This window comes from Aquarana catesbeiana, linkage group LG04 (assembly GCF_042186555.1).
Source record: "Aquarana catesbeiana isolate 2022-GZ linkage group LG04, ASM4218655v1, whole genome shotgun sequence".
Classification (NCBI taxonomy): Eukaryota; Metazoa; Chordata; class Amphibia; order Anura; family Ranidae; genus Aquarana; species Aquarana catesbeiana.
Window position 1 is genome coordinate 536,518,702 of NC_133327.1, and position 15,560 is coordinate 536,534,261.

A 15,560-nucleotide genomic window follows, 5' to 3' on the forward strand; every position below is an offset into this window, starting at 1 on the left:
ACACAGAGCTGACAGTCGCATGTAAGGTGGGACACAGGCATTCTCCTAGGCAGCATTTACTAAGGGAACACCAGACTGGGCATTTGGTAGCAAGGCTTTTTGCCAGACTACATCGCTCAGCAGTCAGTGTTCATTTTGTGATACCTCCACCTTGTTGCTTTGCACTATGGGTAGAAGAGGTTCAAATACCCCAAGAACCAGAGACTCTAGGGAATCTCCTTCAGGTTCTGAGGACTCCCTTTCTGCAGCACCTTCCCCCCCCTTAGGGGCCAGGGACGGCTAGCCAGGGAGAGCCGTTGGGGTCAGGGGCTACACCTGCTTCTGGCACTTCAGCCCCTGTATACATTACACAGGAGGTTTTTTCCTCAACCATTAATGGTCTAGAGGAAAGATTAATGGCTGTAGTTGCATCTTCACTCAGTGGAAGAAAATGCACTAGGTCTTCCTCTGTTACCCGGGATCCTCAGGAGAGGAGCTCTGGGATAAGGGAGAAAAATCCCTTTCAGAGGATCGGGATGGGATGGATGATTCCTTCTCTGAGGAAACAAGTGGAGAAGGGCAGATCCTTGCTGGATTGGTCCGCTCAACATTTAAAGTACCCGTATCTGAATCAGTTAAAGAACCCTCTTCTTCTTTGGGGTCACTGAAGCCTCCTCAAACAACACATGCTTTTCCTGTTCATAATTTACTTGAAAAAGCTCATTTATTCTGAGTGGGATCACACAGATAAACATTTTTTCCGCTTGAAAAAGTTTTCAACACTTTATCCTATGGAAGAAATGTTTATAAAGATGTGGGGGATACAGGCCGTTGATGCCGCCATTTCCTCTGTAGTCTGACTTGTCCTGTAGACAATGCTCAGAGGTTCAGGGATCCTGTGGATTAAAGGATGGAATCCCTATTGAAGGATATTTTCTCCTGAGCAGGTTCAGTAGCTCAACCTGCAGTGGCAGCGATCGGAGTCTGTCAATACTTAAGAGACCATGTTAAGCAGGTCATCAAAGTTTTACTTGAACAGCAGGCCCAGGGGTTGGCTAACCTTCCAGCGGCCTTATGTTTTGCTGTTCACGCCATTAGAGATTCTATCATGCAAACCCCTCGTTTTTCACTTGGGTTGGTGCGTATGCGTAGAATCTTATGGTTGAAAAATTGGTCAGCTGAAGCACCATGTAAGAAACTTCTGGCTGGATTTCCATTTCATGGTGCAAGGTTGTTTGGAGAAGACTTGGATAATTATATTCAAAGGTTCTCTAGTGGCAGAGCACTCTCTTACCTGTTAAGAAGAGGAGTAAGCATCCCTCTTTCAAACGGACTCTTTTCCCCAGTGCCAGGGGCATCAGCCTCTAGGCAGTCGTGACGGCCTTCTCCGTCTGGTTCAAGAGACAAGAGTCAAACCCCAGAGACAAAGAAGTCCTGGGGGAAGAAGCCTGCTAGACAGGACTCTAAGGCCTCTTTATGAAGGGGCGCCCCCGTTCGCTCAAGTGGGGGGAAGACTGCTACAGTTCTCAAAAGCTCTGGCAGGAGGATTTCAGGACAGATGGGTAATCTCCACGGTAACCTTAGGTTACAAACTGGAGTTCCAAGAGTTTCCCTCTCCTCGTTTCCTCAGATCAAGTGTTCCCAGAGATCCAGAGAAGAAGCAGTCGCTCCTTCTAGCGTTAGAGCAACTTTTGTCACAAGAGGTCATTATGGTGGTTCCCGCGAAGGATCAAGGATTGGGTTTTTATTCCAACCTTTTTACGGTCCAAAGCCAAATAGGGATGTCAGACCCATTCTGGATCTAAAGGATCTGAATCGGTCCTTTCGCATGGAATCAGTTCGGACAGTAGTCTCCATCCTGCAGGGAGGAGAATTTGCTGGCATCGATAGACATCAGAGATGCATATCTGCATGTGCCCATTTTTCCTGCCCATCAGAAGTTTCTGCACTTCGAGAGAGGAGGGCGTCATTTCCTGTTTGTGGCTCCGCCTTTTGGGATAGCCACTGCACCTTAAGTGTTCACAAAGATCTTGGATCCTCCTCTGGCCAGATTATTGGCTCAGGGTATAACTGTCATAGCATACCTAGACGACCTGCTCTTGATAGACCGGTCGGTAGCCTCGTTGAACGGGAACTTGAGGACCACAGTCAAGTATCTGGAACACCTAGGTTGGATCCTCAACCTAGAAAGATCTTTCCTAAAACCAGTAAGAAGACTGGAGTATTTCGGTCTGATCATAGATACAAGCCAGGAAGAAGGTATTTTTACCTCAGGCAAAGATCACTGCCTTAAGGGAGCTGATTCTGGTAGTCAGGACCAGGAAGGGTCCTTCTGTCCGCCTTTGTATAAGGCTGCTGGGAAAGAGGGTAGCTTCGTCAAAGCAGTCCCCTATGCTCAGTTTCAGTCAGGACTGTTGCAACACAGTATCCTGTCGGCCTGGAACAAAAGGGTTCAGGCATTAGATTTTCCGATGCACTTGTCTCATGCAGTGCGTCAATGCCTCAATTGGTGGTTAATACCCGAAAGCTTGCAGAAAGGGAAATCCTTCCTACTGGTCACCTGGATGGTGGTAACAACGGATACCAGTCTTTCGGGTTGGGGAGCAGTTCTGGAACAGTCTGTGGTCCAAGGGGTATGGTCCAAGACCGAGAGGTCTCTACCCATCAACGTTCTGGAGATCCGTGAGGCATATCTAGCCCTAAAGGCCTGGACTCTCAGGCTACAGGGTTGCCCAGTCAGGATCCAGTCTGACAATGCCACAGCAGTGGCTTATATCAAATTTGTGGCAGGGACAAAAGATCCTCTTGCATACGGGACGGATGCGGTGGTGATTCCGTGGCATCGGTTCTCAATGGTTTATGCATTCCCACATATTCTGCTACTGCCACGATTCCTTCGCAGGATCAGGCAGGAAGGTCGGTACTTCTGGTAGCCCCCACTTGGCCCAGGAGGACTTGGTATGCAGAAATAGTAAGGATGACGGTGGATTCCCCGTGGACCCTACCGTCATGCCCAGACCTGTTATCTCAGGGTCCAGCATTCCATCCTGCCTTACAAACATTAAAATTGATGGTTTGGCTATTGAAACCCAGGTTCTGAAGAGCCGTGGGGTTTCAGGTCCTGTGATATCTACCTTGATCAATGCAAGGAAGCCAGCTTCCAGAGTAATTTATCATAGAGTCTGGAAAGCTTATGTATCCTGGTGTGAATCCAGGGGTTGGCATCTCAGAAAATATGTGATTGGTAGAATTCTTGATTTTCTACAATTGGGATTAGAGATGAAGCTGGCCTTGAGTACCATCAAGGGCCAGGTCTCGGCCTTATCAGTATTATTTCAGCGGCCACTTGCTTCACATTCTTTGGTCCAAAACTTTATGCAGGGGGTGACGCGTCTTAATCTTCCGGTTAAGGCGCCCCTAAACCCCTGGGACTTGAACTTGGTTCTGTCTGTTTTACAGAAACAGCCCTTTGAACTAATACGTCAGATTCCTTTGGTCTTGCTGACAAGGAAGTTAATTTTTCTGATAGCCATCTCTTCTGCTAGAAGAGTATCAGAATTAGCAGCTCTTTCCTGTAAAGAGCCTTATTTGATTATGCACAAGGATAGAGTGGTATTGCGCCCTCATCCTAGTTTTTACCGAAGGTGGTTTCAGATTTTCATCCAAACCAAGACATTGTTCTGCCTTCCTTTTCTCCAGATCCCTGTTCTTCGGAAGAAGGGTCACTACATTCTTTGGATGTAGTAAGAGCAGTCAAGGCCTATCTGGAAGCAACTGCTTAAATTCGCAAAACGGATGTTTTGTTCGTGCTGCCAGAGGGTCCCAATAGAGGACAGGCAGCGTCAAGATCTACCATTCCTACGGTTTGAAACAGAAGATTACTCCGTTTCAGATCAAAGCACATTCCACAGGAACTATTGGTGCTTCTTGGACAGTGCATCACTGGGCCTCTATGGCTCAAATCTGCAAGACCGCAACCTGGTCTTCAGTTCATACATTCACCAAATTTTATCAGGTAGATGTGAGAAGGCATGAGGATATCGCCTTTGGGCGTAGTGTGCTGCAGGCAGTGGTACAGGGTCCTCAGGTCTGATTGCACCCTACTTGGTTGTGGTTCCCCTCCCCTCAGGTAGCATTGCTCTGGGACATCCCATCAGTTATTACTGAGGCTCTGTGTCCCGTGATGTTCGAAGAAAGAAAATAGGATTTTTTAATACAGCTTACCTGTAAAATCCTTTTCTTTCAATGGACATCACGGGACACAGGGGTCCCGCCCCTCTTCTAATACACTTATATTGCTTGGCTACAAAACTGAGGTATCCCTGCAAGGGGAGGGATTATATAGGGGGTTGAACTTCCTGTTTAGGGTGTGACCAGTGTCCAATCGCCTAGTGATACCCATATAACCCATCAGTTATTACTGAGGCTCTGTGTCCCGTGATGTCCATCGAAAGAAAAGGATTTTACAGGTAAGCTGTTGTAAAAAATCCTATTTTTTGACTTCAAGCCAAATATTGTAGTCAGATTCTGATGGAGATTACAGCAATAACCTAACCACTTTGGCTAAGGCTGGGTTCACATCTGGGCGATGTGCCAGTGCATCTGCGTTGCTGTGCATGTTTGTGCACATTACACTGCATTTTGTTAGGGCAGTCCATTCATTTGAATGGACTGATTACTGCATCTAAAACCAACTAAAGAAGCGCATGGACCTTTTTTTTTTACTTATGCCAACCAAAACGCATGGTACTTTACCATGTGTTTTGTTGCATTATTTGTCACGCACTTTAGCAAGGTGCATTAGGGCACCATTAACAATGGTGACACAGCTTCTGCAAAAAAATATACGTTTGTGTGCTTTCCTACATTGTGTGAATGGAACCTTAGGCTGGGTTCACATATATGCAGGTCAAGTTTTGATGCAGAGTCCGGTGCGGTTTTCATTCTCCTGAGCTGGACTGAAAAAAAGCACAGGACCCTTTTTTCATTCGCACCCAAACCGGCCCGCATATAAGTGAACAGCTTCATTTAAAGCCGGTCTGGGTCACATGTAATGCGAATTGGATGTGGTTCAAAATGCATCTGATTCACATATATGTGAACCAAGACTAAAAGTTGATTCAGATAAGAATCCTATGACAGTTCCATTTAAATGCACAGTGGGGGAGATTCACTAAATCTGGTGCACATGAAATCTGGGGCCACTCTGCATAGAAACCAGTCAGCTTCTAAGTTTTATCGTCAAAGCTTAATTGAACAAGCTGAAGTTACAAGCTGATTGGCTACCATGTACAGCTGCACCAGATTCTGAGTGCTCCAGTTTTAGTAAATCTCCCCCTGTATGTATAGCTAGTCCCAATTAGCTTACAAAAAACCTGGAAGTATTTGCTATTTTTACCTAAAGTGGAAATTCACCTAAAAGTGAAAGTTCTGTTCATCCTCCCTCCCCCTTCTCCACCATTTTTGGAAATGTTTCTTTTTTTTCTTTTTCGGGAGGCCAGTCCTTTTTTTTCTGACAGGTACACGCTCCTATTCCATTATTCGCCAGAGCAAGAATTGCGGAAGTCAACCGCCGCCCACAACCTCCTGGGACATGTCCCAGGAGGCTGTGGGACCAATCCAAAAGCGCAGTGTCTCTCGCACATGTGCAGTGGGAAGCAGGTTGTGAAACAGCAAAAAGTCACAGCGGGCTTCTGACAGCCAAGATGGCAGCACCAGGGATCCAAGGGCTGGCGAAGAACCACCCGGGTGAAGATATCTCTGGACTCCTGGGGTTGTAAGTGTCTGTTTATTAAAAAAAAGTCAGAAGCTATAGTATTTGTAGCTGCTGTTTTTTTATTTTTTATTTTTTAAAATGACCAAAAATGACTTCACTCCAGAAAAAAAAAAATCTAAGTCAGCAACTGCAAATACTGTAGCTGTAGGAGGAGGAGGAGGAAAAGCGGAACTTCCCTTTTTTTAGGTGACATTCCACTTTAAGTGGTAGAAAACCTTGTTTGCAATTAAAATAAAATTGGAAGAAATTATAGAGTAAATTAAGCTTTTTATTCTTTCTTACCATCAGTATACCAAAATTTGTGAGATGATTGCACAAGCAGACTGTCTCGTTTGCATTGGATTCGTTTATCAGCACCTTGCAGCCAGTTTGGCTCCAGCCACCCTGTCCAGCTGTTGAAAAGCAAAAGTGAAGAATCAGCTGTTAAGAAATATGCAACTACCCCTGAGCAAACAAGATTTTAAATGTTGTGTGGGAAACATTGGCTGCCTTAAGTCTTTTAACAGCTGTGTTTGTTTTTACTTGTTTTTCCAAGTAAAAGGGGCACTGTTTTTGTACATTATTTATAAATGATATATAAAAAAAAGGAGTAGTCAAATGCAGTTATTATTGAAAAATGAAGATGACTACATACAGCCTAATTTTTATGCATGTTGGAAAATTTCAGATTTTTTTACTTTGAATAATTTTAATGTAAATTTGTGTTATTCAGAAGAAACTGCCATAGCTATATTGTCAGAGTGATGTCAGCTCTGCCCAGTTGTCTTTTACTAAACTACTCAAACCCTCCCTTTATCCCTTTTCTCCATAACATAGACACTACTTAAAATATATTTCCACTTTTGCAGTTTGATTAGGATAACTCTTATGCAGCATACACACGATCGGATTTTCCGAAACAAATGTTGGATGTGAGCTTGTTGGCGGAAAGTCCGACCGCGTGTATGCTCCATCGGACATTTGTTGTCTGACTTTCCGCCAACAAATGTTGGCTAGCAGGTTCTCAAATTTTCCGCCAACAAATGTTTGTTGTCGGACTTTCCGATCGTGTGTACACAAGTCCGTCGGACAAAAGTCCACGCATGCTCGGAATCAAGTACATGCCGGAAGCGCTCGGTCCTGTAAAACTAGCGTTCGTAATGGAGACATCACGTACGTCTTGCACGTCACTACGTTCGTAATTGTTGGCCAACATTTGTGTGACCGTGTATGCAAGTCAAGTTGGAGCTAACATCCATCGAACAAAAATTCACGGTTTTGTTGTCGTAAAGTCCAATTGTGTGTACGGGGCATTATTTTATATTTGTTACATGTTTCCATTCACATAGAACAACTTAAACAAATGAAATAATTTCTGTTTATTTTAGATGCTCTTTTCTGATAATTCCAACACTGAAAAATCCTACTTCGTTCTCTTTGTTTATTAGGGGGCTTGGGAGTTGTGTTTGCCATAAAAAAACCTGTCTGTACAGTACTGGCAGATCTAGTTATCCGTTGTAAACCAGAGTTGTAACACTGTCTTCCTTGATGAAGGGATAAAGACGTAGACTCCTCCTCCTGCATTTTATGTTAATGAGAGGAAACTGAGCCTGCTGCTCTGACAGAGTCAGTCTGAAATTGTTCAGAAATGCTTGCAGTCTGCCAAGAGACCTTCTCCTGAGAAACATGTAAAAAGTAAGAAATAATAGTGGGGTTTTTCAAAATTTGACCGCAAAAGTGGAAATATACTTTAACCACTTGCCGACCACCCGCCGCAGTTGTAGGCTGCACTAGCCTGTGTGGGCGCGCGCGCCGCCTGAGGCATGCCCGCAAGCTGATTGGCCACTGGGGGAGCCAATCAGTGGGCCTGGCACGATGTCCGCCAGCCACGCGCTCGTTCCCCACAGAGACAGAACGGGGGTCTATGAAAACAAGGAAGACATCCGTTCTGACAGGGGAGGACACAGAGATCTTGTCTTGCAGCTAAGCAGGAAGACAGATCTCTGTGTTGTCCCAGTCAGTCCATCCTCCACACAGTTAGAAAACACTTCCAAAGAACACACTTAACCCCTCGCCCCTGGTGTTCACCCCTTCCCTGCCAGTGTCATTAGTACAATGTCCACGCATATTTTTAGCACTGATCACTGTAATAATGTCACTGGTTCCTGAAAAAGTGTCACTTAGTGTCAGATTTATCTGCAGCAATGTCACAGTCCCACTAAAAATCGCTGATCCCCGCCATTACTAATAAAAAAAATAAATAAATAATAAAAATGCCATAAATATATCCCTTTTTATATAGATGCTTTAACTTTTGTGCAAACCAATCAATATATGCTTATTGTTTGTTTTTTTTACCAAAAATAAGTAGCAGAATACATATTGGCCTAAATTGTTCAAAAAATTTGATTTTTTTAAAAAGAAATTATTGGGTATGTTTTATAGCCGAAAGTTTTTTATTTTTTGCAAAATTGTCGGTCTTTTTTTGTTTATAGCGCAAAAAATAAAAACCGAAGAGGAGATCAAATACCAAAAGAAAGCTCTATTTGTGGGAAAAAAAGGACATCAATTTCATTTGTGTATAGCATCGCATGACCATGCAATTGTCAGTAAGTAATGCCTTGCCATATTGCAAACTAATGGCCTGGTCAGGAAGATGGTAAAACCTTCCTGTCCTTAAGTGGTTAAAGAGGAATTAAACCTTGATGGGTTTTATTTCCTCTTTTTTCCCCTGCAAAGTAAATGCATAATGGGCTAGTGTGCATCGCACAGTAGCTCATTATGTTGCACTTACCTGCAAATAAAGCAGAGATGTCCGCAATGTCCTCGCTGGTGGCCGCATTCATCTTCACCCCCTCTCCCTTCCGGGGTTGTGGACTCCGGCTCGTGTGATGTCACTTCTGCGCATGCGCGTGGGAGCCTCCGGTCACGACCACGCCCTTTCTTCAGTACGCATGTGCCAATGATGTCGGCGCAAGCGTATATGGTAAATATCCCCTAAACTGTGCAGGTTTAGCAGATATTTCAAGTACTTACAGGTAAGCCTTATCATAGGCTTACCTGTAGGTAAAAGTGGTGTAACTAGGTTTACAGCCACTTTAAGCTCTTATCTAAGATAAGAATTAAGAGGGCCAATTAAACTCTATAAGGTAATACTGGACACAGAACATCTCTAAATTTGTGATGTGATCAACAGGGTTTTTTTTACACTTAATTTTATCTTTTATCTATTTTTTTTTAACTAAGTATAAGAAATAGCTTTCAGTTGTCTATTTCATAGACAACTTAGCAAATTAGAGAAGTTCATTGTTAGGTCTTACATACAATTTACTATATCAAGAAAGTGCATTATATTTGTTAATCTGTTTGTCCCCCTAAGCAATAAACTAGCAAGCTCTAAATGTAGGACCTCATTTTCCCAAGCTGCGATTTAAACAAAAAAATAAATAGTCTGAACAGTGATCCATCCATTTTCAGATGGCTTGGTTTCAGTCAGACAAAGCAAGCCAGAAAGCATGCAACATCTTCTATCCTATCTCTCTAAATAACTCATAGTGCTCTGAGATTCCTAAAGCCAGGCATTATAAGTTAAAACTAACGTTATGCTTATCTTTTGCGTTTTTGATTTTCATTACATTACTTAAAGCGGAATTCCATCCAAAAGTGGAACTTCCGCTTTAAGTACTCCTCGCCCCCTGACATGCCACAATTGGCATGTCATTTTTTGGGGGGGGCCTGGGTACCTGGTTTGGAGTGGGACTTCCTGTCCCACTTCCTCCTTCTGATTTCTGGATGCCTGGGTGACTCCTAAGAGGCCCCTCCCTCCCGGCAATGTTCTGGGACACGTCACAGGTCCCAGAACATTGCCTGGCCATTGACGGAGTGCAGTACATGCCCGGCTGTGATGCCGCAAACTGTCAAACCCGGGTGCCCACACGCACAATGCTGGCGCCGCGAAGAGGAGGGGGAGAGAACGGAGGCTTCGGGCGGCCGCATCGCTGGACCGTGGGACAGGTGAGTGTCTGTTTATTAAAAGTCGGCAGCTATACTTTATGTAGCTGCTGACTTTTAATAAACTCAAAAACCGGTGGAACTCCACTTTAATTTAGATCCACTCACATTATTACTCAGTCTCTGGGCTGCTCAAGGCACTGCAGGTAGACTGTGGTTATTAGGGGCCAGCAGGGTGCTGCAAATAGCTTTCTGAAAACATCAAAGCACCCTGCCTAAGTATCCCTTTCAATGTAGGCAGTAGACTGGCTCTTATGCCCCGTACACACGAGCGGAATGTCCGACAGAAAAAGTCAGACGGGAGCTTTTCATCGTATATTCCGATCATGTGTATGCCTCATCGGACTTTTTACGTGGAAAAATTCTGATGGACCTGTCCCTGGGCCCTCTGACAGAAGGGGGCGTACTGTATATAAAATATTATAAAACAATATAAAAAATAATAATAACATAATATAATAATAATAATAAATGGCTTTCTAATGTATCTTAAGAAGTAATATTTTGTAGGGCATCAAAAAGTTTTTACTCTGGACTATTATATTGTACCTTTTTCAAAAACAAATTTTGACAGCTTAAGTGAACCACACACAGAGCGATATGACTGTGTGTGTGTATACATGACCTCAGACCTCAGAATGACTTTGTGCCATGCATTTTAAAAATATGTGACTGTCATTGAGAATGTAAACCAACTCTGTGTATGCCCTACTTGAAATGGCCTAGTTTTCAAGCTACTTTGGCAAGTAACACACAAGCTCACATAGAAGCAGTTCATATTAATCTGTAAAGCAGAGCAATATATTTATGTATAGCCTACCATTTAGTGTGGTGTCCCAGAAAACACAAGTCGCATTTCCATTTTCCTAAAACAAAAAAGCCAAAAATTAGAGACGTAAAAAGTAAATATGAAGCATGCTTATAAAAATGACATTATTGTAGCTAAAATAAAGTTATAATTATATCAATACTCAAACAGGTATTAAGAAGATTAAATGATTTAATTTGCATTGTAAAACATAAATGATGCATTGTGTGTTTAAAATGTTGCATACAACATTATTGAAGGCTTATATTATCTGAATTAACTGAGAGTTTCTTAAAAGAGAAGTATGTATGGCTTTGGGAAAAAAAATAAACATTTATACTCACCTAGGTGGATGCAGCATCAATCCAATGCTGCATCTGTCCCCACTGGCTCTGTAGTGAGAACTGACCAATCAAACACTGCTGATCACTCAGTTCTCCCCTTCCACTCAAAGGGGGTGGGGGCTTTGGCTATACGTCTCTTTTAAAGCAAAAAACAGACATAGCAATTCCACAACCTCCTATCATTATATATAGCCAGAGGTAGACCCCACTATTTATTTTCTGCAATTGAACAGCAAGATTGCTTTATTAAAAGTATAACTAAAGGCAAAACTTTTTTGTATATGAATAAATTGGTGAGGGGTTGGAACCTCTGCCAGGTCTTCATCGCTGTCTCTGTCCCAATTCATTGGTCGTGATCCTCAAAGTTACTTAGAGGTGAAAGGAAATCTTTTCAATAACAGATGGCAAAAATAAAAAATGACAGCGTCTTTAATCCTGTCCTTCTCTATTTAATTTTGGCTTTAGATATACTTCAGTTTATACATGCCATGCTGTAGAAATTACTCTTTTGTATAATGTGTGGACTTACTATATCTACAAAATATAAACTATCAGTGGTGCTGAAGACTAATGCCGCGTACACACGAGCAGACTTTTCAATGGACTAGGTCCGGCGGACCGGACTTCGTCAGACAATTCGACTGTGTGTGGGCTCCAGCGGACTTTTTTTTTCCCAAAAGTCCGGCTGACCTAGAAATAAAACATGTTTAAAATCTTTCCGACGGACTCGAGTCCGAGTCGAGTGAAAAATCCGCTCGTCTGTATGCTAGTCCGACGGACAAAAACCGACGCTAGGGCAGCTATTGGCTACTGGCTATCAACTTCCTTATTTTAGTCCGGTCGTACGTCATCACGTAGGAATCCATTGGACTTTGGTTGATCGTGTGTAGGCAAGTCCGTTCATTCGAAAGACCTTTGGAAAGACCTTTGGAAAGTCCATTGAAAAGTCCGCCCGTGTGTGTACGCGGCATAATAGTAACCACTTCAAGAAGACTGGTCATGCAGTGCCTATATCACCATCATACCATTACAGTCAGGAATGGACAAAACCAACTAGGGGCCACTGTGCAGAAATATTGTTTGCGCCCCTCCACCCAAATAACAAAGTAATAGGATTCATGGTTTGTCAAAACAAACTTTATTTTCAGAAATGAGGAACAATTAGAACTGAAGATAAGAATCATATAATAGCATATAACAAATCTTAGGCTGGCCAGCGGGTCGAACGAAAAAGGCTGAATCCATACTCCCATCCACACACTTGATGTGGATGTGGGAATCCTCCCCGCTGAGCCTTTGTATTCTGACAGCGGGGAGACTTCCATACATCTCTGTCAGAAAACACTGATCAGCATCGCAGCACTGATGAAGCAGGTAAAATGCATTAGGGCAGTTGTACAGAAGTCGATCAGTAGATTGTACAACCCATACATGGATCGGATTGACCCTATTGAACCTGCCGAATTTTGGTCAATGTATGGCCAACTTTAGCCACCCAATGGATAATCAAACCCTGCTCCTACAGATGCATAAGTGATAATGATAAGCGGATATAAAAAAGAAAAACAGAAAGAATATATATAAAATGATAACACTCTTTTGAACTTCTTACCTGTGGTGTTCGATGTTTAACAGTAATCCTAACAGGTTCTGTAAGGTTGTAAATAGAAATATTTCCAATGCTGCATGACACAATATAGCTGTTGAGTTGTTTATTCTCAGAGCTCAGTTGTGAATCCTATTAACAAATACAAATACAGATATATCAGTTTTTAGATTTTTGTAAGTAGACATTGTATTAAAAGTAAGTGGAGGATATTAGGTTAATACGGTGGTAAGCTAAACTACAAATCCCATGAGACATTGCAAGACTCTGACAGCCATGTGCATGACTCCCAAAGATAGAGGAAATACAGGATTTAGAACTTAACTACCACTGGAGTGCTGAGGTTGCCTACCTCTGCGTTAATATATTAAAGCTCAATTTAACTTTCAGTTTCAATCAGCAAAATACATTTTAGGTGCATCAAAACAAAATACTGTCAAAGTCCTACAGTCTGTTCTTTAGAAAGCCACTACAACCTTAGCAGAAAAGTCTGTGCCCCAACTAGCATGCTTCATAGAAGGACCCTGGGTGGAAGTAGAGGTCCCTCTGCAGAGGTCCAATGTGCACTGTGCTGAGTCAGACTTCTAGCTCTGCAGTCCACAAAGCATATGCTCTCAGATGATTGGACAGCTCTATGTCTGAATCAATAGCCAGCATGTCAGACCTCTGCAGAGAGAGCATTACTTCCACACAGGGTCCTTATCTACAGCATGCTGACAGAAGACAGACTTTTCTACAGAGGCTGTAGCGGCTTTCTAAAGACGATGTTGACAATGTTGCATCTGAATGTATAGTATTTAGATTATTTTTACCTGAACGTTTAGTTGGGATTTGAAGCTGGGTATAGGCATACCGAAATTTGACCGGTTCCTGCTGAACCGGGCAAATTTTATTCTGTGTGTACCGCTGTCTGTTTAACGAATGCTGATCTAATGACTAGCTTCTGTGCAACAGTCCTGCTGGAAAACCAGTATTCACTCAGCGCTTGCAGCCAGTGATATGGTGGTGGTGGGGGGGTCCCCATTGTCAGAATCAATAGCGCAGAGGGGGAGATCCCTGCATCCACATCATTTGTGTTTATGCAGAGATCTATGAGTGATATGCGAGAATACCGTGCCTAAAAGTTACATGTCAAAGGGTAACAATCTCAGTGGCTAATAATAATATAAAATATATACATATATTAAAGTAATATAAAACAATACCTCTATTGATATGTTAATTTGCTTAGGTCCTTAATCTATTTTAAATAAACACTACTCACCCATAGCAGTGATCTTACAGTAAAAGTATATAAACAATAGCAAATTATTTAAGTTTATTCCTCTCATCGATGATTTAGACATCGCATGTGATTCTCGGTGCTGATCGCATGTGATGTCTGTGCAATGCGAGTTCAGCTATACAGTTGTATGGCTGAACTCACATTGGATTTGCAGGAAAATAGTGCAGGGACTTTTTTGTCCACGAACTGGAATTAGATCGCATGGGTGTTCTCACCCATGCGATCTGATTCCTATGCGAGTTCACAGTTTGCACTGCGATCTGTGAACTGATCTGGGGGTGTCATTAACATTGTATTGACACATGCAGCGGTTCGCAGTGGGCAGTGTGAACTGCCTGTGGAAGAGATGTGATGCGGGAACCGGATCTGGAATCCCACTGGTTCCCGCATCACATATGTTTGAACCTAGGCTTAGATCAGTCAACTGTTATTGAATCGGATCCTTGACTTTTATAGAATTGATTAGGGAAATCACAAATGATCTATCACATTTATGCCCTGTACACACGATTGGACATTGATCTGACATTCTGACAACAAAATCCATGGATTTTTTCCGACGGATGTTGGTTCAAACTTGTCTTGCATACACACGGTCACACAAAGTTGTCGGAAAATCCAATCATTCTGAACGTGGTGACGTAAAACACGTACGTCGGGACTATAAACGGGGCAGTAGCCAATAGCTTTCATCTCTTTATTTATTCTGAGCATGCATGGCACTTTGTGTGTCAGATTTGTGTACACACGATCGGAATTTCCGACAACGGATTTTGTTGTCGGAAAATTTTATAGCAAGCTCTCAAACTTTGTGTGTCGGAAATTCCTATGGAAAATGTGTGATGGAGCCTACACATGGCCAAAATTTCCGACAACAAGGTCCTATCACACATTTTCCGTCGGAAAATCCGACCGTGCGTACGGGGCATTAGAGTGTAGCACAAATTAAAGTGGTAGTAAACCGCACCAAGTAAAAAGAAAGAACCCTGCAAGGCAATAGCATAATGTGCTTGTAGGCATCACATGCTAGCACATTATGAAATACTTACCTTGGAAAGAAGCCCTCCTGTGGCATGCTGTCATTGCTGACAGAGCTTCCATCTTCCCTGGTCTTCCTTCTGGGTTTGCGAGCTCCAGCTGTGTGAGTGGCCGGGGCCACGATAACATCACTCCCGCGCATGTGCGCTGGAGCACTCGGCCTCTGGCATGAAACTCTGAAGATCCGGCACAGTATGCCAGACCTTCAGAGGGCATGTGCCAGTGATGCCACTGGCTGCATCCAGTGTGAATATCTCTTAAACAGTGAAAGTTTAGGAGATATTCACTGTACCTACTATGCATGAACCTATCCATTGCATATAGGAGGTGGCGTGGAGAGAGGGTGCAGAGCCCGGGCATCCCTAATGGACGGGCCACCACTGGAAGGCATACTAAATCCTAATGTGTTAGTACCAGAAGGTATTTCCTTTTGGCAGCTGATACATTTAAGGTAAATCATACAAACACACACATATATTTCTTGACACTCAACTGAAGTCTCTGAAATAGATATGCAGTCAAACAGAGATTGTACCAACAACCTCCAGTTTCATAGTCCTACCTTATTTACTACTAAAGCTGTTGCTGTGTTTCTTTTTTTAAATATGACGGCGCTCTTAGCCTGACACACCACCCTCTCTTTCTTTGCAATGAAAGTCTGTGGGCACTTCATGAGAGTTTAGCTGCTACTCAGTTATGCAAGCACAGAGTACTAGAATGTAAGAGAGGAAAGC

General features: G+C 42.9%; 1 protein-coding gene across 7 annotated transcripts in view; it reads right to left on the minus strand.

Annotated features, from left to right (window-relative positions):
- Positions 1 to 15,560, minus strand: part of ADGRG6 (adhesion G protein-coupled receptor G6) — a 295,747-nt gene that overhangs the window by 28,098 nt on the left and 252,089 nt on the right. For all 7 annotated transcript variants that reach the window (XM_073627847.1, XM_073627848.1, XM_073627846.1 and 4 more), the window contains 3 exons: positions 12,510 to 12,635; positions 10,566 to 10,611; positions 6,038 to 6,147 (listed from right to left, as the gene is read on the minus strand). In XM_073627847.1, coding sequence (XP_073483948.1) covers positions 6,038 to 6,147; positions 10,566 to 10,611; positions 12,510 to 12,635 — 282 coding nt within the window. The remainder of the gene's footprint in view (positions 1 to 6,037; positions 6,148 to 10,565; positions 10,612 to 12,509; positions 12,636 to 15,560) is intronic.